Below are 23,607 nucleotides of genomic sequence, written 5' to 3' on the forward strand. Positions count from 1 at the left end.
AAACAATTTTTATTACTCTCTTATAAAAAAAAATATCGCATAAAATAAAACATCATGTTCGCGTTAAAGTGACGTCACCGGAAAGGTGATCGATGATATTTCGCGGGGATGACGTAACCTGATAAAAGCGATCTGTTTTTTTTTTAGGTTATGTTGTCATCGCGCTGTCAGTCAGGTCGTAGGCAGGTGTAGCCGCTCTTCTCATTGAGGGTGTCTCTCCCAACCTTGTAAATCGCTTTGTCAGCTGATTATTATGGTACAATTATGCGTTACATAAAATGTCACATGAAAATTATGGCTTAATTTTAGTGAAAAGACGAAACAGCCTCAAAAAATCTCTTACACCGCGTCTTTACATGTGTATTTATACGTCTAAATTATATCGAAGTGAGGAAAAAAATTGCACAGCTCTTGTACATGTTTCTTTAATTGTTTGAAAACATTTTTGATTAGTTGATTGACGTTTTATTTTATCAAAATATTTGTATTATAAATATATATATTATATATAATACATATTTATATGTAATACATATTTATAATTGTGTATAATAATTAATATATATAACTTTCAATTAAATATATTTATATAAAAATATACCAATTTTTAAAATAAATTTAAAAGAGTATACTAACATTTATGTACTAATATATTTTTATTTATTTTTTAAATTGTTAGAGAGAAGATAGTGTTGCAGTACGAGAGCTATAGAATTTGACTGGAAGAAAGCAGAACCGCAAAACAGCAAAATGGTGTTTGAATCAATTATTGCGGAGCTCCTCAACAAGGTGATTGGGGAGTACATTGAGAACCTGGACTACACACAGCTTAAAGTCAGCCTTTGGGGAGGTGGGAGTGCATACAATATACTTATTCTGTCTATCTGATATAACTCTTCCATCTAGCAATTGTAATTCATGTGACAAATATATTTTTTTTTGTTGCTTTTAGGAGATCTTGTACTAAATGACTTGTTCATCAAAGAATCTGCATTGGATGTGCTAGATCTTCCAGTAAGATTAGAATATGGGCGTTTAGGTATGAAAAAAACTGTCAGCGATATAAGTTACAATAATTAAATTTATAATGCAGCATATTGATGTTTGAAATTCTTGTTTTGTAATAAAACACTACATCTTTCAGGAAAATTGATATTGAAGATTCCATTTAAAGATATGTGGAATGGACAGATCGATGCTATAGTCGAAGAGTTGTTTATACTGGTGGTGCCTACGAGTCAAGTTGCTTACAACGAGGAGAAAGAAAGCAAAGCACAGTTGAACGCCAAACGGGCGGAACTGGAGAGAGTGGAGAAGAGGAAGCAATTGGCAGAGCTAAAATGTATACAATTCTTTTAGAAATTAGTAAAGCACAGACTTCTAAGTTTTCAAATGTTTGCGATAACATTAAAATATATATATACAATATTCCAAGTAGCAAACTGACATCATTAAATGTCATTTTGAGTTGAAGAATGTCAAAATGACATGTAATGGCGTCAGTTTGCTACTTGAGATGTGTATACGTATATATGTATGTAAAAATATAAGTTTTTAAGATTCTTCAACTCTCTTGCAGCACAAGAGAAACTGGACGACTCGATGGTGGAGAAACTGATCGCCCGCATGATCAAGAACATCCATGTGGAGATCAAGAGGATTCATGTACGATATGAGGATCACGTAACCTTCAAGCAACACCCATTCTCCGTGGGCTTCACCTTGAACACTTTCATTCTGGAGAGTTGCACAGACTCATGGGAAACGACGGGCAATCTGAAGGACATGTATGCCATTCCGCAGATCTTCAAACTGTGCAGCCTGGATGGACTGGCTGTCTATCTCAACACGGGTGTGGAACAGTACAGCAAGAACCCACCATCCTTATATTCCAATCTATTTTGTCAAGGTATCGCGACCACGGACTATATCCCGATGGGTTATCAATATCTGCTAGGACCCATCAACGTCAAGTCCAAGCTCAGACTTAATCCTAAGCCTGAATCCGACGATAGTAATTATACCATTCCCAAGGTGATTGAAACGCGCTTATTATCGTTTTTTGAAATATATTTCGTGAATTTCGCGTAAAATTATCTAATTCAACCAATACAAAAGTCATACTTAAAGTAAATACAAAATTAAATATGAAAAAAGAAGGCTACTAATCCAGGTAGTAAACTGACGTCATTAAACGTCAAAATAATGTCATTAAATGTCAAAATGATATCGTTAAACGTTAAAATGACGTCATTAATGTCAAAATGATGTCATTAAACATCAAAATGTCGTCATCGACGTTAAAATGACGTTAATGACGTCAGTTTGCCACTTTGGAAGAATCTACAAATTTATTTTTAAATTCTTTACTAATTATTTTGAAAGCATCTTCAACTTTAATCTTGATACTTTAATGATATATACAAAATAGTGCTTACAAAGAATATTGTTTTGCTAGAGTTGCTAAAGATGACCCAAAAGGACCAAAACATCCAAAATAATTAGTGAAAAATTAAAAAACCAAGTTTGTTAGTTCTTATCAGTTCTCTTCATACCTAATTTGGTATATCAGCCTTCTTTCATTTCATTCATGAATAAAATATTTCTTCTCGCGCGCAGGTATGGCTGGACTTGGAGATGCAGAAATTGCGAATCGGCTTGACGAAGCGGCAGTATCAGACTCTGGTGCGACTGAGCGAGGGTCTGGATCAAGCGCGAAAGGCCGCGCCGTATCGGAAGTACCGGCCGCGACTGACGTCATATCGCGGCCACTACAAGGAGTGGTGGCGCTTCGCGTACACCTGTATCCTCGAGGAAACCGTGCGACGGTGTCATCGCAACTGGGATTGGACCCACATGAAAGCTCACCGGGACACTTGCCGCGAATACGCCCAGGCTTACCAGACGAAGCTGACCACGAAGAAGCTGGCGAAGGACATTGACGAACAACTGACGCATTGCGAGATTAAACTGGACATTTTCAACCTGGTGATCATCCGGCAGCAGATCGAGCTGGAGGTGGAGAGACTCGCGGAGCGGGAGAAAAGTCTGAAGGCGAAACGGGGTTGGTTCGGCTTCCTCTGGAGCAGCTCGCAGGCCGAGGAAACGAAGGAACTCAACTCAGCCGCGGCCATCATGCGCAGGTTTGATTCCAAACGTCCGCTTCGGTGTGTAGCTTCAAGCTTTTAAACTATTGAAAGCTTTTAAACGCTTTAAATGTTTAATACAATTCTTCAAGGTTCTATCTAGGCTATCACGATGATCGTTTTCAGATTCGAGGAAGCGATGACGCCGCAGGAGAAGGAGAAGCTCTACCGGGCAATCGACTACCAGGAGAACAGCGCGCCCGCGCACTATCCGGAGACGTACGTGATGATCGATACGCGTTTCTTCCTCCACGGTCTACAGATCTCTCTGCTGGACACGGATAAGGAACACTCCTGCGTCCTGGATCTGCAGCTGCACGGCGTGCAGGCGGGCTTCAAGTCGCGACCATCCGCGAACGCAATCCTCGTCACCGCCTCCATCAGCGACATGAAGCTGCTGGGCGTGACGCAGGATGGCCGAGTGCCCTCGCTCTTCAACTCCGAGCACGGCAGCTCCGACAGCGCCCTGGTCTCCGTGTCCTATGAGAAGAATCCGATCGACAAGCTCTGCGGAGACCGCGTCGTCGTCAAGTCCCGATCGGTTGATATTGTCTACGACGCGCAAACCATCATAGAACTGATGAACATGTTCAAGGTATGTTCAAGTTCATTTACATCTAAATTATATATTTAGAATTTGTTTTCTGGTTTAAAATCATTTTTCAAGGTCGTCTGAAAATCAACTTAGTTTTTTAAATTATTCTCATCTTTTTTATATCTAAATCAAAATTTCTTGTAATATTAAAAAATATTAAAAGTAGAGTAACTATAAAAAGTAAAAGATTGACGAGATATTTTAGGTTGACCTTCAAACGATCTTGAACAATTTTTTAAATCTTAATCTTTTTTTTATAAATCAATTCCACACAATAATAAAAGATTAAGGTAGAATAACTAAAAAGTTAAAAAGTTTTAAGATATTTTAGGTTGACCTTCAAACGACCTTGACCAATTTTTTAAATCATTCTAATCTTTTTTTTATAAATTAATTTCTTGCAATATTAAAAGATTATATAGAGAGAATAACTATAAAAAGTAATTTTTTTTTAGGTGCAAGACTCTTCGACGTTGAGCCAGCTGCAGACAGCAGCGGCGGAGCAGCTGGAGGGCTTGAAGGAAATGTCGGCGCTTGGGTTGGAGTACGCCATACAGAAACACTCGGTCCTAGATTTACAAGTGGACATGCAGGCCTCGCAACTTATCATACCGCACGGCGGTCTCTACGAGGACACGAAAGCGCTAATTGTCGTGAACCTGGGCAGTCTGAAGATGCACTCCCTGGAGAAAGGAAAGAGCGACATGGCTGGCGCCAGTGTTAGACAACTGGTTAGCATGGGCAAAAGCGAGGAGGAGGTGCTGCTACACTTGAGGGAGCACAGCTACGATAAATTTGTCTTGGAAATAGTCAACTTCCAGGTAACCCTTGATCTTTAATTTGGATGACGTTTAAAAATTATTTATATAAACCTTGTACGTTAATTTTTTCTTCATATCCAGGTGCTAGTTTCATTGCCGAATGAAGAGTGGCGATCGGCCCTTGCGAGCACCGAGAGTTCCCTGACGCTGCTTTATCCAACTACATTAGAGATTCAGTTCCACAAGTGCCTGGTGACAGATGATCCCCTGTTGCCGAAACTCCGGCTTCTCGGTCGTCTACCGTCGGTGAACGTGAACATAACGGACGTTCGATTGCTACAGGCGCTCTCCATCGCGCAAAGTATCCCCCTGCCCGAAGAGGAAGGACCCGGGGAGCTGCAACGAACGTCCCTCTCCAAATCCGTCTCACAGTTGTCGCTGAAGGAACTTGGCACCACGATATCCAGCATCGCCGACAAGAAGAGGCAGCAACTGGAAACAGCGTCCGAGTCGATCAAGCAGACGACCGACCTGGAGATGAAATTCGAAATGAAGGAGCTTACACTGTCGGTGTCTAGACAACGAGATAATAGCACAGAGTCGTCAGAATTTGTCAGGTTCGCAACGCATACTTTATATTTTTATATTGGTATTATTAAAAAAAAAAAGTGTTTGAATATATAAAAAAACACCACATTTTTTAGCAAAAGTTGTTAGATTTTGAGGGAAAGAAGTTAATGACTTTGAATATTAATTTGTCATTTTTCAAGGTCGTCTGAAGATTAACTTAATTTTTAAAATAATTATAATCTTTTTTTTTATAAATCAATTCGTTGCAATATTAAAAGATTATAAAGATAGGATAACTATAAAAAGTAAAAGATTTACGAGATATTTTAGGATGATCTTCAAACGGCCTTGAAAAATTTTTTAAATCTTAATTATTTTTTTATAAATTAATTCCTCACAATATTAAAAGATTAAAGTAGAATAACTAAAATGTAAAATATTTACGATATATTTTATGTTGACCTTCAAATAACCTTAAAATTTTTTTTATAAATCAATTTTAAAATAGAATAACTATAAAGTAAAATATTTATGAGATATTTTAGGTTGATCTTCAAACGACCTTAAAAAATTTATTTTTTAAATCCTAATTATTTTTTTATAAATTAATTCCTCACAATATTAAAAGATTAAGGTAGAATAACTAAAAAGATTTATACGAGATATTTTTGATTGATCTTCAAACGACCTTGAAAAATTACCTTTTGGTTAAAATACAAAATTATTAACATATTTTTCTTAAAATCAAAAATCTTTGATTTAAAAGAGGTACAGGAGAATTCTTGAGATCCCAACCATAGGATAGAGATTCTCAGATTCCTTAATTTCACAATAACATTGCGTTTGGCTCTGTGGCCGAGAAGAAGGAGGTGTATATCGTGTTTCAAAAATCTTTTGTTCGAAACTTTATTTTCTAGAACATAATATTTTTTTTTTATATCTGAGTACAGTTTTTTTTTTTAATGAATTATCCTGTAAATTTAATTTTAAAATTTACTTTAAAGTTTAAATTAATTTTTGACTAATTTTATCTTAACATGTTAAATTTACTTTTCAAACTTTCTTCAGATTCCAGGTGCTACAGCTGGAGGCGGAAATGCTGCAGCGCACTTACGATCAGGAGGTGCAGCTGCGGTTGGGCGGCGTGCAGATGCGGCAACTGCACAAGGATCAGGACATCTTTGTCGTCAACACACCCATGTCAGCCGGGAAGGACGAGTATCTGATCATCGTGCGGTACATAAACGTGAATAAACGCTCGCCAGAATTTACGACGCGACACGGCTCTGTTGTGAAACTACTCATGCTGGAGTTCACCTCGCTGGACACACTGTTGCACCAGGAGGCGCTAATCGAACTTCTACGGTTTAGCTCGTCAATACAGGATCGAATGAGCGCACTCGAAGACGTCTCAAAGAAGGAAGTCGAGCGTCCTCGACCAACCCACCTGACTTCCATTCAGGAAGAGACCTCCGGTTTCCTCAGGGAGCAACTTCAGAAGCAAAAGCTGAAACCCACCGGACGACGCAGAAAACAAACCGTCGAATGTATCGATTTAAAGGTGAGTGCCAAGATCGGCTCGATAAATGTAAAAATCTCCAGCGTCGTCCGGGACATCAGCGCATTCTACATCGAGGGTATCAGTGCCAGCTTCCTCAGCAAGTCGTCGTACTCGCAAGTGAACGCCGACCTGGCCTCCATCAGTATTAAAGATCTCAATCCTGTTTCCGTGTACAAGGACATTGTGGCCGTGGAGAGTGCTGAATCTTTGCAGGTACGAAGTCCTTTGCATTTTCACATTTGTCGTTTCTGATCATCGATTTGAATCATATATTTATATGTGCACTTAGATTCAAGCGGTGATGTACAATATCGAGCCGTGGGAGGTGGACAAGAATAACATGTCCGTCAAGGTCACGATGGGTTGCCATCGTATCATCTTTCTGAACGCGTTTGTCACCAGCGTGATGAATTTTCTGAACAACTTTCAAACAGCCCAGAAAGCAATTAAAGACGCATCGGCGGCGGCGGCGGAAGCCGCGAGGACGAACATCAAGGACGTCCAGGAAAGCGCCTCTCGCATCGAGCTGTGCGTCAAAATCAAGGCACCGGTTGTATACGTGCCGATGAACTCCAAAAGCGAGCATAGTTTAATGCTGGATATGGGCAATCTTATGGTACAGTGTGACGAAACTTCTCAAGTAGCAAAATGACATCAACTTGACGTCTAATGACGTTATTTTGACATTTAATGACGCCACTTTAATGTTTAATGACGCCATTAGACGTGTCAAAATGACGTCAGTTTGCTACTTAAGTTAATCTGCAAACCAATTGATCCTAAGTAGCAAACTGACGTCAAAATAACGTCATTCAACGTCAAGTTGACATCATTTTGATGTCTAATGACATCAGTTTGCTACTTAAGATGTAAACAAAATACCCAGGTAGCAAACTGACGTCATTAAACGTCAAAATGACCAGTTTGCTCCTTAGGTACATATTTGTTTAAAAAAAAAAAAAATATATATGTAGCTACTAATTGCAAATTACGTATTATTTTAGGTCTGTAATGTCTTCAAGAAATTGGAGGCGACGAACGAGGAGACTGGCGAGTGCCCCATAGTAGACGAGATGAAGATCGAGCTGCAGAACTTGAAGCTGTCGCGAGTCCGACTAAATACAGAGAAGTTTATCAGCGAGAACGAGGTGCTTCTTCTAGAACCGGTGACATTCACCCTACTGATAAAGCGCAACCTATCAACCGCCTGGTTCACCACCATCCCGGACATTGACATGTCCGGCAGGTTAAACAAGATCAATCTGCTGTTGAGCAAAGAGGATTACACTACGATTCTCAAAGTATTGGAGCAGAATCTGGGCGAGACTTTTGAAGACCCGAAACCTGTGCAAGCTGCGCCATGTGCTGTGACGTCCGAATACAGCACGGAACTGCAGGTGAATATGAGAAGAATAATATTACTAATAATTTTTAAGTAGTTTATAATAATTGCGTCATCATCATCATCATCATTATCATCATCATTATTATTATTATTATTATTATTATTATTATTGTTGTTGTTGTTGTTGTTGTTGTTGTTGTTGTTGTTGTTGTTGTTGTTGTTATTGTTATTGTTATTGTTATTTATCATGTATCAAGCTTCAGCCGGCCTACAAGTACGAGGTCGATACGTCGCGAGAAGCGCCGTCGGCAGAGACGCAAGAACGGCACGCCCACACATCGGTGAAGTTCGAGTTCATCATGGACAGTCTGGTGATCAACCTCTTCACCGGCGGTTCCAAATTGCTGCAATCGCAGTCGTCGCCGCTGCACCTACCCGAGAACGGACTGGCCCGCTTCTGTCTCACCCACTTCGCCGTAAAGGGTCGCGTGTTCGCGGACGGGCTGCTGGCCACGTCGATCCTGCTGATGAACTGCACCCTGGACGACACGCGGCGAAGCCGGGAGGGCTCGCTTGCGCGGATCATGGAGAGGACCAGCAGCGTGCCGAGCGGCGAGGATCACTTGGACAAGGAACACGCCAAGTATAACGCCAGGAGTATGCTGGACGTGACAGTGCGCCAGAGCCCGAACGACACCTTCGCCGACGTGCGAGTGTTCTCCTTCAGCATCATCGTGTCCCTCGATTACCTCATGAAGATCAAGGACTTCTTCGATGTGGACACCACAAGCAAGACCACCGCCGGTTCCCTGCAGTCCTCGTCGAGGGGCGAATCGACGGTGACGTCGAAGAAGAAACACCCGACGACCCAACAGCAGCCGGTCGCCTTAACCCCCAAAATGTTAACTGTGAATCTGCACGTGGAAAAGCCGGATATCATCTTGCTCGAAGACATGGACGACATCAACTCGAACTGCATAATATTGAACACGGAGTTGTTGTTGAAAGTGCGCATTATGGGAGAGCACCAGGTGATCTCGGGATCTATCAAGGACTTCTCTTTGCTCACGGGGATATACAACCCTACGAAGAGGGCCGATTGGATCTATCAGGTATTTTGAGGATATATTTGTATATGAAAAGTATAAGACAAGGATCTTTTGAATTAATTTTGTAGATATTTGTTTTACTAATATTATATGATTGCATAGGTTCTGAGACCTTGCAGCATCAGCGTTGCCGGTTCCACTCCGGAGGGCAAAGGACTTCATCTGGAGATCTGTTGCACAGATGTACACATCTCCGTTTCGCCAGGTAATTTGTGAATCGCCAAATCATCAACATCGACAATAGTTCGTAAAAACGCGACATTTTTACAGGTGTGATGGAAATATTGAGTAAGGTTGTTCACACGGTAACGAAGAAGGAGGAAGAGGATAAAGAAATCGTTAAACCCGAGCCTAATTACGAAGGATTGTGGATTGTTACGCCTTTTGAGGAGAGTGATTATTGGTTCCTGAAGACAGGTATTATAATTTTATCTTCTTTTTTTCTTTTCTCTTTTTTCCTCTTTCTTTTTCTTCTTTTTCTTTTTTTCTTCTTTTTCTTCTCCTCTTTCTTCTTCTTTTCTTCTTTTTCTTCTATTTTTCTTTTATTTTTCTTTTATTTCTCCTTTTTTTCTTGTTTTCTTTTTATTATTTTGCTAAACTGTTACAACGAATTGTTGTAGAAGTTGCAATGGAAGCTTTCGAGGAGTTCACGTATCCAGACGACGAGGTTGTAACTGCTTACAAGCCTGAATTAGCGATCGTCTCGGCTCCGACAATCTTGCTTACTCTAGAAGCTGGTGTCGGGAACAAGACTCTGCCCATGCTGCTGCTTCATGTGGGCTTCCAAAGCAACGTCAACGATTGGAGCACGAAAACGGTGAGTCGTCGATCGCGAGAAGTTATTGCTACGTCTCTTATGTTGCTGAAGAACACTCCATTGTTATCACGGCTTTACAGATGAGCATCGATTGTACGATGTCCGTGATCATGGCGTACTACAACAGCCGTCTTGCACTCTGGGAACCGCTGATTGAGCCGATAGAGGGTTCCGATAACGGCAAACGTGTTTCCACTCCGTGGGAGCTGAAGACGAAGGTGATTATTGCGTCATCTTTTTTTAATATTTTCTCCGTGTTTTCTCTCCGATTTTGTTCATTAATAACGCAGTCTTAAATTTTTCAGGTCCAATTCAACGATATTTTACTGGACTCGAGGGGCGCCAGCGCTGTCAGTCCCACTTCGGACAGCGAACCCGAAGAGCTACCGAGTCAATCCACCAAGATGTCCATCGACATTACGTCTTCCGTAAGCGAAGTTTCTTGCAAGCGGCAATATTGTCCTCAAATTTTGCCTGAAAAGAATATATACTCATGTCTTCTCGTGTTTATTTCTTCGGCTGCAGGATAACCTGGAGATAACTGTGACAAAGACATGTCTGGATGTGCTGAAACAGCTCGGCCAGTCGTTCTCCTCGGCTATAGAGGCTAGTGGGAAGGGGCCCACTAGAAAGGTGGCACCGTACGTGTTGAAGAACGAGACCGGTCTGGCGATGATACTGGATCTGGAGCACAGTCTCTTCAAGGTTCGTCACAATGAGGATCTCTTTCGAACTTGAATTTCTCTTCATTTATTTATATGGACTAATATCGGTGCTTACCTTAGATATTCGACGATGGATCAAGAATACGAAGTGATAGCGATTCGTACATGGAGGTGATCCTGGAGACTGGCGCGTCGATCGAGCTGGCGCCGAAGTCATCCAAGCTGGATGCGCGTCTTCTAGAGCAGTTGAAGGCGGAAACCGTGAAGGATAGGGATGATAGTAAATTTGCCGTTTCTGTAAGTTTATGATGACGCAGACGTAACATGTGCATGGCAAGAATTTATAATTTTTTTTATTATCCAAACGACCCCGCACAATCTTTATCGAAACTGGATTTCGATAAAATTGGCTGAATTTTTTTTATATTGTAGCTAATGATCTCTGCAGAACAAAAGATGTAGTAATAGCTTTGAAACTAAATATTGGATAGTTAGTGGATAGTTATTGGATAGTTAGTGAATGTTATTGGATAGTCATTGGAATTATTGGTTATTGGATAGTTGTTGAGTTACAACCAGTTCAAACAACTCGCAGAGCCGACACATTTCGTGTTTGACTTGTCGTAAATCAATAAATACCTATTATTTAGCTTTGAATCTATTACATTTTTTGTTCAGCAAATCATAAACTATAACATATGAGAAAACTAGCTGATCTTATCAAGATACAGGCTTCTGAACCTATATAAAATCCTAAATGAAATTGAATCCTGAAATCAGCTGATTTATATAACATAGATAATAATTATATTTAATCACTATTCTATAACTTCACTGAATCTAATGTAATGAAATTTAATACAGTTTAAAGGTATCCAAGGCAAATTGGCGATACCTGTTCTGAAGGCAGACAAGAGATTTTTCTCTTTGAAGCATCGCAAAGAGGGCTCCGAGGAATGGGGCATCGTGTCGGACGTCGTTGTGGAAGAAGGCAGCACGATCGTCACTCTCAGAAGCATCCTCCAGGTAAAGTGAAGAGAAAAGAAATTGCAAATAATATTTTATAGATTATTATAATCAATATTCTGCAACGTTTCTGCACGAAGGTCCACAATCACTTTGCGCAACCGATTGCGGTTTATTACATGACGAAGAGGGGAAACGAGGTCGAATGTGTGGGTACAGTAGCACCAGATCAGAAGCTCAACTTACCCCTGGATGCCGTCTATACCCCAACTAACATCTATTGGCTCTTCTTCAGCGTTGAAGGGTAGGTTTTTTTATGTGATCTTCAAGATTTCTACTCTCTGAAATAATCAGGAAACCTGAAAAATTTAGTTTAATAAATTGCATCTTAAAATTCTCTACTTTATCTGGAACATTATTCTAGATATATGGTATCGGTTGAGCCGTTCATCTGGAAGGACCTACAGAAGACGGTTTCTATGACCAGGTTACTGAAATGTGAATCTCGATCCAAGCAGGACACCACGGAGCCATTTTATATTCAGGTTTATAATATTTGTGATAAAATTAATGACGTTAATTAATAATGATTCACATTGAATACTATTGATACGTATTTGTCTACACAGGCCGTGGGAGAGATCGAGCAGGTGTATTTCGAGAACACCACTCGTCATACCATGGCTAGTACCATCTACAACGTGCACCTGTACCCGTCCGTGTACTTGAAGAACTTCCTACCGATCGACATCATCATCTCCTTACCAGGCACTGCTCAGGAGAGTTTACTCGAGGCCAGCGCCTCCTTACAACTTCCCACAATCGATCCGGCCAAGTCGAATATAATTATTAAGGTAGAATGTAAAGCAATTCATGTGAAAATTAAGTTAGCATTATTAAATTATTATTTTTAATTTTTTATATGAAGTACCTCATTACTAACTTTATGTAAAATGGATTTCGATTAAATCGGCTGTTTTTTTCACGTTTGACTGATTGTAAATCAATAATTTTATTTAATTAATTAAATAAAGTTATTTAATTATTATTTGATTAATTAATTTAAATACTTTAATTAATTAACTAACTGGTTAATTAAATAAAATTTAATTAATTTATTAAATTTATTTATTTATTACGTTTATTGAAGCCTGTTGTTTATTCGGGTTGAATTTCTTCAGCTGCCCAATTACCTGGAGAAGGACTGGTCCTGCAAAGGCGAAATCGTGGCAAATCCAGCCGAATTCGCTGTCTGGTCGTTCGAGTCCTTCGACAGCGCGCAGAAGGTGACCCTGGACCTCGGAATGCACACGTCGCACAAGCACGGCTCGATCGTCATGGCGCTGTACTGTCCCTTCTGGATGCTGAACAAGACCGGCCTGATGTTATCCTACCGAGTACGTTCGCACTTCAAAGCGAAAAGCTTTCAGCAACTATGCGAGCGCAAATTGCGATTCAACATATCATGTTACATCTTTTTTTTTAATTTTTAATTCTTAATCAAGCTTTTTTCAGAGGATCTCTTTGCCTAAGATTATTTAGAATCCTTGTGAAATCTCTCTTCTCACGTTTCTCTTATCTCTTCTTGTATCATATATGCTAATGCTCGCTCCATCCCCCTTTTTTCCTTTCCTTCTGTTATCAGCTTGCGATATTAACCGGCATTGCATCCGCCCCTGATCAGAACCCTGTATTCATCATGCTCCATTATTTTACAGAAGTCAAGTAAGGGTGGCAAAGAGCACTCAAGTCCGATCAAGGTAGAGATTTCCTATTATCGTGCCGCATCTCATTGTGCTTTTCGTGTAAAAGCAGGGTGTCTACTTTCTGGAAGTGTATATCTGGGATTCTCGGGGTTTTCTTTTTTGGAAAGGGAATCATGGATTTTTCATTGATATATGTTTTTTTAAAGTCTCGCTAATTTTGCTCTTATGTGACTGAAAAAGTGAAAAATGCTTATCTTACATTCAGTACTCTTCATGTTCCACTTAAATCAAAATTTAAAAATATACATATAGAATAATAACAAATTATTTTAAATAATCGCAAAAAAATTTTATCTGAAATTTTGAACATACCTCAAAAAGTTAGATGATTGTAAAACTTTTTTTTTTAAATAGACACCCTGAAAATCGTCGACTCGTACGATATCGCTCACGAAATTAGCCGTCAAAATGATTTCTTCGTCAATATTTAATTTAATATATCTCGCCTTGTGAAAATGTACGTGGGGACATCTTTCAGAAATTCGTTTCCGCTATGAAACCCCATCAACAACGATACAGGAGGAGGAAAACGCGCGCGGTGACCCATCGCCTTATTTCAATATTAATTAATAATATACTCTGAGCTGTTCTCTCTCTTTTTGTGTTCGCAAGACATTATCGATTATTGCTGTGGGATAACAATCGTCTGATCATAGTCGATCTGTCAGACTGGGACCAACACCGTCGCAATTGTGTTAGAACCATCGTGTTGGTCCTGTAATGTTTAGTCGACTCTTAACAACAACCGCATTTTAAATCAAACACAGTAAATCGCGCTTGTCTTTATACATAATTAACGTTTAATTATTGCGCTTTTACCCATACGCTACTCTATCTCTCCTCTGTTTATCGTCTTTTACTTGAAGCCTTTATCTTCAATTCGTGAATCTCAGTTGTCAAATATCCTAATGATTCTTTTTTTTAGTTTTCTAGATATAAAGCACAAAGGTTTATTTAACAAGCTAATATTACGTTTAGAGTTTTTGTTACTTATCCTAATTAACTGCATGTGACGAAATATTATTTCCGCTGATTAAAACGTGAAGATTATTAATCCATACACGATTCTCGTTCCAGACAACGGATGATTATTTGAACGTTCTGTATCATCCGGAGCATTTCAAGGGGCCAATTCTATTCTCGTTCCGTTCCAAGGCCTTCTTCGGTAAGAAGAAAGCAATGATCCGAGTGGAGGACGGAGAATGGTCCGACAAGTTTTCCATCGACGTCGCGGGTAGCGAGGGTGTCGTGGCCTGCAAGTACAATGGAATGACATATCAGGTTTGTTGATGTCTCGTTGTTTTTTGTTACCTTTCTCAATCATTGCTATTCTTAATTATCTACTCCTAAATATCTTTACATAAATATTCTCAAATATCTTCCTAAATATTTCTAAACACCTTCCTCTCAATACTTCTAAACACCTTCTCAAATACCCCAATTTCTAAATATTCCTAATATCTTTTTCAATTACTTCTATTCCTTAATATTCCTAACAATAAATATTTTGCTAAATACTACAATTTCTAAATATTCCTAATATCTTCCAATCATTTCTCAATATTCCTAAATATTCCTAATACCTTTTTCAATCATTTCTCAATAATCCTAAATATCTTCCTAAATATTCCTAATATCTTTCTTAATTATTCCTCAATAATTTTAAATATCTTCCTAAATATTCCTAAATATCTTCCTCAATCACTTCTATTCCTCAATATTCCTATAAACATCTTAAAATACCTTCCTAAATACTGTAATTTTTAAATATTCTTAAATACATTTTCAAATACTCCGATTCTTAAATATCTTTCTTCATTACTTCTATTTCTAATTGTATTAATAACGGAACAGTAATTAGATAAACTATTAGATTTACTATTTTTTATTGTTTACTGTTATCTTTAGCATCTTATATTTTTTAATGGCCTTTGATTCGGTAATTTATTCTTTTTACATCATCATAAATTCTTGGAGCAATTAATTTTATTTTAACATTACAGAAATTTTTTTAATGTTATCCTGAATAAGAAAGTGAAAATAAGGAATAGAAAATAAAAATAATAAAAATATTGCTATTACAGATCGGGGTTCACAATCAGCTGACGTATAACTCCTTGACTAAACAAATCACCTTCACACCTTATTACATACTTATCAACAACGCAGATTTCCTTATCGAATGTCAAGAGGGTGATCGTCCGGCGGATCCGATAATTAAGGTAATTTAAATTAAATTAAGCAATTCAATTATTTAATTGTGTAAATGTTTAAACGAAAGATTACATTATAATATAATCATTCTGATAAAATTATACTGTTGCAAAGGTGCCTGCCGGCGAATGCGCAGCTTTATGGTCTCGAAACGAACACGAGAACAAAACTTTGAGGGCCAAGGTCGCAGGTCAACCTGAAAAAACCGCAGCGTTCATTTACACTGATAGTCATACTACTCTATTGAAATTGGATAATAAGGTAATGCAAAATGTCTACTCCGAAAGAAAATATGGAGAATCTGGAGTTATCAAGGATTTCTTTCGACCTCGAAAAAACAGGAAATTTTATTGTAATTCAAAAAATTTCAAACAGCCCTTTTTGATCATTTTAACATTGGATTGACGAAGAGAATATTGCAATTATATGCGATAGTTAAATGTTCCCTGTAATAGTTGAATGTTCATATTTTCATATATTCCTAATGCCTTCCTCAATAATTCTTTTTAATAATCCTAAATATTTCCCTAAATATTCCTAACACCTTCCTCAATAATCCTAACTATCTTCATAAATATTCTTAAATGTCTTCCCCAATACTCTAATTCCTAAACACTTTCTGATAAGACTGCCTCTCGTTCAACAGTACGGAGGGATCAACGTGGACGTGCAAATCAGCGAAGGCGGCGTCTACATCTCCCTATCGGCCTACAGTTCAGGCAACGCGCCAGCTCTGATCGTCAATCATACGCCGCATACCATCAATTTTTGGGAAAAGGGTTCAATCAATGTCAGGTAAAAGAAAAAACACCCAAATGTCTATTTTTCTATATATCGTTCTTCTAATATTCTTCTATTAAAAACTTGATGATCGCCACTCATTGTCAGTTAATTCTGAAATTTGTGCATTTACAGGTCCATTCAGTCATACAACAGGATGTTTTACACCTGGGAAAATCCGGCAGGTCCACGAAAGATCGTTTGGGAAGATAACAGCGGCAAAGAGCTCGAAGACAATCTTCGTAAGGTAAGAGAGAGAAAAAGAAAAAATAGAATAGAAGAAAAAATATAGAAAAGAGGTAAAACACCTTTCCAATTTTTAAGGATAATCTCGGTGCCTTCCAATTACCGGAAGTAGACGAGAAGCTGTTCTACGTGTCGTTTCTAGACGGCACTCAGCGAGTACTCTTGTTTACCAGAAACCTAAAGATCGCTGAAGATTGTCAGCTGGCTGGTGATCTCGAAGTGATCGATCAGGAAATCACCTTGAACATTCACGGCATCGGGTTCTCTCTTGTGAACAACATCACCAAGTCCGAGCTGTTGTACATGTGCATCGCTAGGTGCGTACATCAACTATAATTGCATAGTTTTTCATCATTTTTGCAATTATGTTATTTTAGAAAAATTAACAAAATATCTTCTTATATATATCATGCAGTTCCGGAATTATATGGGAAACCCGCAAGTCCCCCGGTGGTCGATGGCGAGCGTTAAACGCCAAGGAGGTCAACGCCATCGAGGAGGGATATCAACGATACATCAAAGAACTGCAGATCGGCAAGGACGCAGACTATCGGGTGATGCTGGAGCCGAAGCTGATGGTAAAATAAAGAGTTTCATCAGAGTTAATTTCTGATTCGATAACCGCGAACATCGATATTACATATACAGTGAACGTTCCCATTACTTTTAGGTGGATTATCTGAATATGGAGATGTTGAAGCCGCATCGTAGGTACATGCGACGTACGTTCCAGACCGGACTTTGGCTACAGTATCGCACCTCAGCGCATCAGGTGCAGTTGCACGCGAAGATCAACAGGCTGCAGATCGACAATCAATTGTCGGAGTGCGTCTTCCCGGTTATATTGGCTCCAGTTCCACCGCCGAAGAGCGTAACGCAGAGCACAGGTATCGTTTATCGTCTGCATTTGTTTTAATTATCAGCATAGGACTTGTTGCAAGTTTCTTCGTTTTTCTTCGCAGTAATGAAACCCTTTGCGGAACTCAGTATGGTCAAACGCCTGCTGGAGCACAGTACGGTGCAACAATTCCGATATTTCAAAGTTCTCATACAAGAGTTCCACATCAAGGTGGACATTGTCTTCCTGAATGCAATAATAAGCCTCTTCGAGGCGAACGAGGTCAACGATGCGGAGGAGGTGAGTCTCTTCTCGTTATTAAAATTTATTTGTTTAAAATCAAGAGAATAACGCAATTATTTCGTTCCAGAGCGCGCTGTTTCGTACCGACATGAAACTGGTCAACGAACCGCTCATGTACCACGTCAATCTAATCACCACAGCCGAGCAGAAGAACTTCTTTGATCTACTACATTTCTCGCCGCTTAAGGTTGGCCGCTAATGACTTGTAAATTACAAATATTATTTACTTCTCGACAGTGAATTTCATCTCCCTCTTCATTCGTAGATACATATCAGTTTCTCGATGACTGGCAGTGGAGGTGGACCTTCTGCAATGCCGCAGGTACTTAACGTGCTGTTGCAAGGAATCGGCGTCACGCTGACGGACATTAACGACATCGTGTTCAAGTAAAGTCTTTTCATCGTATTTATTAGAAATAATCTTAGTAATTTAATTAAAAATCTTTAAAACATATTATATCTAAAAACAGCATTGTATAATCTTCATATTTTTACACAATCTTTATATCTTCGTGTAATCCTCATATTCTCGTGCAATCCTTATATCTTTTGATCGCGCAATCTTTATATCTTTTGTAGATTTCGAGATTCTAAATTCTTCTGCTAATTTGCAGATTGGCGTACTTCGAGAGAAATTATGTATTCATGACGAACAAGCAGCTCATCTCCGAGGCGACCACTCATTACGCAGGCCAAGCGATTAAGCAGGCCTACGTGCTCGTGCTGGGACTCGATGTGATCGGTAATCCGTACGGGCTTGTGGTCGGGACCATGAAAGGCATCGAGGATTTGTTCTACGAACCCTTCCAAGGAGCCATACAGGGTCCAGGGGAGTTCGCGGAGGGTCTGTTTCTAGGAGTGCGCAGTATGTTGGGCCATACTGTGGGCGGAATGGCAGGTGCCGTATCGAAGATCACGGGAGCGATGGGTACGTCTTGGTATATTACTCTTAATCATTTTAATTTTAGTAATTTTTACATGTATTGAAACTTTGCTAAAAGAAGATATTAAATTATATTTAATTCTTATATAACATTTGACATTTTTTCTGATATATATTGTTCCTTTTGCAGGCAAAGGTATAGCTGCTTTGACCTTCGACAAGGATTACCAACGGAAGAGGCAAGAACAGCTGAACAAGCAACCCGCCAACTTGCAAGAGGGTCTCGCTCGAAGCGGAAAGGGCTTAGTAATGGTAAAGTCGTAGATTAATTAAAGTATATAGATCAATTGATTGCCCGCTTAGCATAAATTATTTATTAATTTCGTTCGATAGGGCGTGGTCGACGGTGTTACGGGTGTAGTAATGAAGCCTATATCGGGAGCGAAGGAGGAAGGAGTTGAAGGGTTCTTCAAAGGATTCGGAAAAGGTGTTGTTGGACTCGTCACCAGGCCTACTGCCGGCGTTATCGACTTCGCGAGTGGTTCCTTCGGAGCTGTCAGACGGTACGATTTATGATATTTAGAATCTTGATAATTTTACCGATGAGTAATAAAATTCCCAGGTAACAAACATACGTCATTTTGATGTTTAATGACGTCATTTAATGTCAAAATGACATCATTTTGACGTTTAATGATGTCAGTTTGCTACTTCCCAAGTAGAACAGAAAATCAAAATAATATTATTTTGATTTTCTGTTCTACTTGGGTTGGGTTGTCATAAACTTGAAATTCTATAAATTGTACGCTCCAGTAGCAAACTGACGTTATTAAACGTCAAAATGACGTCATTAGATGTCAAAATGACGTCATTAGATGTCAAAATAATGTCGTTAGATGTCAAAGTGATGTAAGCTTGCTACCTAGGTCATTAATTTGCATACATATAAACTAAATTTTTTAAAACCATTTCAGAGCTACCGAGCTGAACGAAGAGGCAAGGAGAGTACGATCACCCAGATTTCTGCAGCCAGATAGTCTCGTTAGACCGTACATAAAGAACGAAGCTGAAGGCAACAAGATATTGATGGTAGGAATTTTCTTTCTCTGTATCCCAGGTAGCAAGCATATGTCATTTTGACGTTGAATGACGTCATTAAACAACAAAATGACGTCATTTTGACATCTAATGATGTTAGTTTGCTACTTGAGATGTATTGTATATATATTTATACATATGAAATTGTTTTCCATAGGAACTGGAGAAGGGAAAATACGCACACACGGACGTTTACGTCTACCACGTATTTATTAACAAAGATGTACTGCTGCTCACCGATAAAAGATTATCATATCTGGAACATAGTGACCTATTTGGTGGTTGGCGGGTTGGTATCCACATCTTGTTGGTTTCAAATTAAAAAAAGAAACGATATACATATATTCTATCCTTACAGGTTGATTGGACTAATACCTGGAACGAGTTCGGCGAATCGCCAAAAGTCGTAGAAAAGGGTGTGCAGATCTTTCTTAAGGACGCCAGCAGGAAGAAAAAACTCGGCGGCCTCTTCGGCAGCGCCGATCAGTCAAAGATACTTTTAATAACGGATTATAACGTTAAACAGGTATATAAATGTGTCGAGTCCTAAATTATTTCTCTATCTCTACTATCGCCGTATTTCATCACTTTGCAATATCTTCTTCTCTTTCACAGTTGTTGTGCATTAAAATACAAGAGCAGATCAACCAATACGGGGTATAACGAATTATGGAAGTGACGAAAAAAGTCTCCTGCTCACTTCCGGAAGGTTTCGTGAGTGGATTCGCACAATTTGTATGCACATTTTTTACTGTTTATAAGACTGAGACTGTGTGCGCTCGATAATCGTAAGTCAGTCCAAGATAGAAGGGACATCAGAGTGAACTGAATGTTTAGAAATCGATTATGGAAGAACGCAATAATACCTTTTTTCACTTTTTACCACGCAGTTGTTCAGAACTTTTTTGTTCTCGATATTATCTGATATCGAGGAAAAGAATGTTAGATTTTGTTGCAAAAGATTCGTCGAATAAAGTGAAAAAAGGGATATACAGGGTGTCCTACAAGTTTTAATTAATATAGCCGAATATTGTTAATATTTCAAGACCATTTATAAAAATTAATTTTTTTTAAATATGGAATTATACTTTTAGATAAATTATTACACTATTTAACATAAAAACTTATAAAGATATGATAGTCAAAAAGTGAATAATTTACGAAATATTTTAAAATTATAAAATATCTCGCATATCTCAATACTTTTATGCGTAAGCTAATGAAAGAACTCGATTGATGTAAAGAAAACATATAATTTTTTTTAAATATATAATTTACAACTAACCATTATATATTTTTTGTTTAAAAGTATATATTTTTTTATCTTAATTTTCTCAAGCTTAATTTTTCTTTTTCTCCAAACCTTTTAATTTTTATAGGAAATATTTTGTTATTACACAGCCATAATTTCAACAATATTCGATATTATCTTAATTAAAATGGGACTCTGTACATATTGTTTCGAAGTAATTTTTATTAATCTAAATAGACATTTTTTCACTCAAAAGAAATTTTTCAAAAGTGTCAAATCAATCAAATTTTATTTACACAAAGCGACACCTCGGAGAAAAAGCATCTTTTGCATCAAGCTATAAAAGTAGATATTCATATTACAAAGGAGAGATCAGTCTTTTTCAGATTTATATTTATATAGATTTTTCCCCAGAGAAATACAAACTCTCCATTTGACGGAGTCAATTGTTTTAGTCGCAAGAGAGTTACCATTTTATAATTTAAGGACCTAGATTTATATTACGTGAAGTCATAAAATAGGATTAATCGTTTAAACAACAAAGTCCTAGAGTACAATAACTTAATAAGTCAGACTGGTTAAATTGTTAAACTCGAATTGAAGCAAAAGTAAACAAGTATAGATACTTCGTATCTTGATATTTTTTACACAAGTTTAATTAAAAGATACAGAAGATTTTTTATTGAAAAAAAAACACTTTAGTATTATTTTATATTTACAGGCGAAATATCGCCTTATCATCATATATATCAACTAATTACATTATTATTGTTAATCCAGTAGGCTTTTAAATCATTGAGTGATATTCTCGCTAATTAATAATCAAAAATAAGGTATCGTGTGCTTAATTAATTATTATCTTTCTCTCAACGACATTTGACGTTGTTAAAGAATTTATTACTGACACATTGAGTAGACGCATTGTTAAGATATTTAATAAATTTTATCATCTATAGCTTTAAAACGCCTAAAAAAACTATAGTATGCACCGGTGAAATTTTTGACCGGCACTTCTACCTCGTTCTTTATTATCGCTATTTAGTATAATAAATATAAATCTATAAACATACATATATTCACATAATAATTAAATGGAATTATTTAAAATTGTATATAATAATTGACTTATCGATTAATATTTTCAGAACTATTTTTTTCTATCAAGTTATTACTTAATTTTCATGAAGTTTTAATTAAAGCAACAGTAAGACGCTACAGAATTAATTTCAGACATACGACATATTTATTATTAATTATATAATATATTAACTAATTATATAATATATATATATATATATATATATATATATATATATATATTGCGTTTATGACATATATATATTTTGCTTCGCTGTTCTTTGTTACAACACGTAATAAAATTATAAAATTAACATTTGTACTCTGTCTCTCTCGAGTTATGACATTATTTAATTATATATTTATCCAAGTTTATTTTTTAGCGTATTTGTATTATCAGAGATGATATATTTTTTATATATATCTTAGAAGTTCTTTTTTTATATACATTTAATGCAAAAACATAAAAAAAGGAAAAAAGAGTTATGTAATAATATATAATATATTGAATTTAAATAAACGCGTGATTAAATTTATAAAAATAAAATATATTGTATACACACATTTCATATTTGTATACTCATTTATTGCTAATATTTTTATTTTGTAAATTACTCAGTGCATTATTAATATTTTGACATTTATTACAATATAATATAATGTATTATAATTGTTTTCTCTTTAAAAGTTACGCTTGAAAGTACAACAATTGATTAATCATAAAAATTAATATATATATATATCAAACACAGAAGTAGATGCTGCCTGACTGACATCACAAACTGGATCTTCAAGATGATATTTTCACCTTTTAACCGACCTGGAAATCGCCATAATAATCTTTATTCAAATATATACCTAGCTAAAGTCATCTGATACATAAACTCTTCAATAAAAATGAAAGATGAGTTTTATATTATCATTTTAACACTGTTTTCGAAATATAATGCAATATCATAATAAGCGACTTTATCTTTTTGTGAATAATTTGAGATAATAAAAAATTACCTATATTTTGCCACATAAAATAATAATAATTGACGATTAAAAATATCTTCTATCTTAATTACATAAAATATAATTTTTGTCCATAGTTTCTGTTAGCATCTGCATATAATATTATTTTTAAACAGGAAAAAGTGGATTTAACATATATAGGGTGTCCCAAAACTCGGAGAAAAGTTTTTAATGGCAGATTCCTGGTATCATTCGGAGACGATTTTTCTTCAGCGAAAATGTCGAGACATCAATTATTTTCGAATTATAAACAGTTGAAAATAAAGACTTTTTTGGAAACTAAGCCTTGTGGAAATAAAATATTAACAGAACTACATTCTTCAGTTAATTTTAGATAGAGTTTGCTTTAATAGAATTTTAATATAAGGCTTAGTTATAAAGATACATAACAACAAAAATTGAGAACATGCTAAAAATGATGGCTTCCCTCAACATTTTCAAGGAAAAATCATCGTCTTCAAATAATACCAGGAATCTGCTATTAAAATCTTTTTCACCAGTTCTGGGACGCCCTGTATATGTACTTGTTTTTTTAAATATATAACGTTGAATTAAATTAACGTTGAAAAAACTGATTGCATAAAAATTAGAAGAAATT

General features: G+C 37.1%; 1 protein-coding gene across 5 annotated transcripts; it reads left to right on the top strand.

The window, feature by feature from the left end:
* Positions 1–152: 152 nt before the first annotated feature.
* Positions 153–22,139, top strand: Vps13 (vacuolar protein sorting 13C). 5 transcript variants are annotated; one of them, XM_029321021.2, is made up of 45 exons: positions 153–256; positions 680–850; positions 953–1,039; positions 1,145–1,342; positions 1,580–2,034; positions 2,620–3,143; positions 3,273–3,741; positions 4,197–4,562; positions 4,644–5,119; positions 6,141–6,846; positions 6,923–7,249; positions 7,638–8,030; positions 8,236–9,090; positions 9,190–9,292; positions 9,358–9,504; positions 9,708–9,904; positions 9,985–10,122; positions 10,210–10,332; positions 10,430–10,609; positions 10,690–10,866; positions 11,434–11,595; positions 11,676–11,839; positions 11,960–12,080; positions 12,165–12,389; positions 12,717–12,932; positions 13,254–13,295; positions 13,780–13,839; positions 14,379–14,582; positions 15,386–15,523; positions 15,630–15,776; positions 16,162–16,310; positions 16,431–16,542; positions 16,620–16,858; positions 16,957–17,119; positions 17,212–17,428; positions 17,504–17,679; positions 17,750–17,869; positions 17,948–18,069; positions 18,297–18,610; positions 18,756–18,877; positions 18,959–19,128; positions 19,540–19,654; positions 19,821–19,952; positions 20,022–20,189; positions 20,279–22,139. In XM_029321021.2, the coding sequence occupies exons 2-45, from the start codon at positions 751–753 to the stop codon at positions 20,324–20,326; spliced, it is 9,867 nt and encodes a 3,288-aa protein (XP_029176854.1). In that variant the 5' UTR covers positions 153–256; positions 680–750; the 3' UTR covers positions 20,327–22,139. The 5 variants fall into 5 exon arrangements, with proteins under 5 accessions (XP_029176854.1, XP_085345020.1, XP_029176856.1 ...); XM_085488894.1 differs by having other exon boundaries at positions 8,242–9,090; XM_085488893.1 differs by lacking the exon at positions 153–256 and adding an exon at positions 280–387.
* The last annotated feature ends 1,468 nt before the right edge of the window (positions 22,140–23,607 follow it).

The sequence above is a fragment of the Nylanderia fulva genome, unplaced genomic scaffold, assembly GCF_048542155.1.
Source record: "Nylanderia fulva isolate GAGA-0341 unplaced genomic scaffold, ASM4854215v1 Scaffold74, whole genome shotgun sequence".
NCBI classification, from domain to species: Eukaryota; Metazoa; Arthropoda; class Insecta; order Hymenoptera; family Formicidae; genus Nylanderia; species Nylanderia fulva.

Coding starts and splice junctions, on each gene's coding strand:
- Vps13 (XM_029321021.2), top strand. CDS start 751: ATGGTGTTTGAATCAATTATTGCGGAGCTCCTCAACAAGGTGATTGGG. Junction 9,505..9,707: donor TTATTGGTTCCTGAAGACAG/GTATTATAATTT, acceptor GAATTGTTGTAG/AAGTTGCAATGGAAGCTTTC. Junction 19,655..19,820: donor AAGGCAACAAGATATTGATG/GTAGGAATTTTC, acceptor TGTTTTCCATAG/GAACTGGAGAAGGGAAAATA.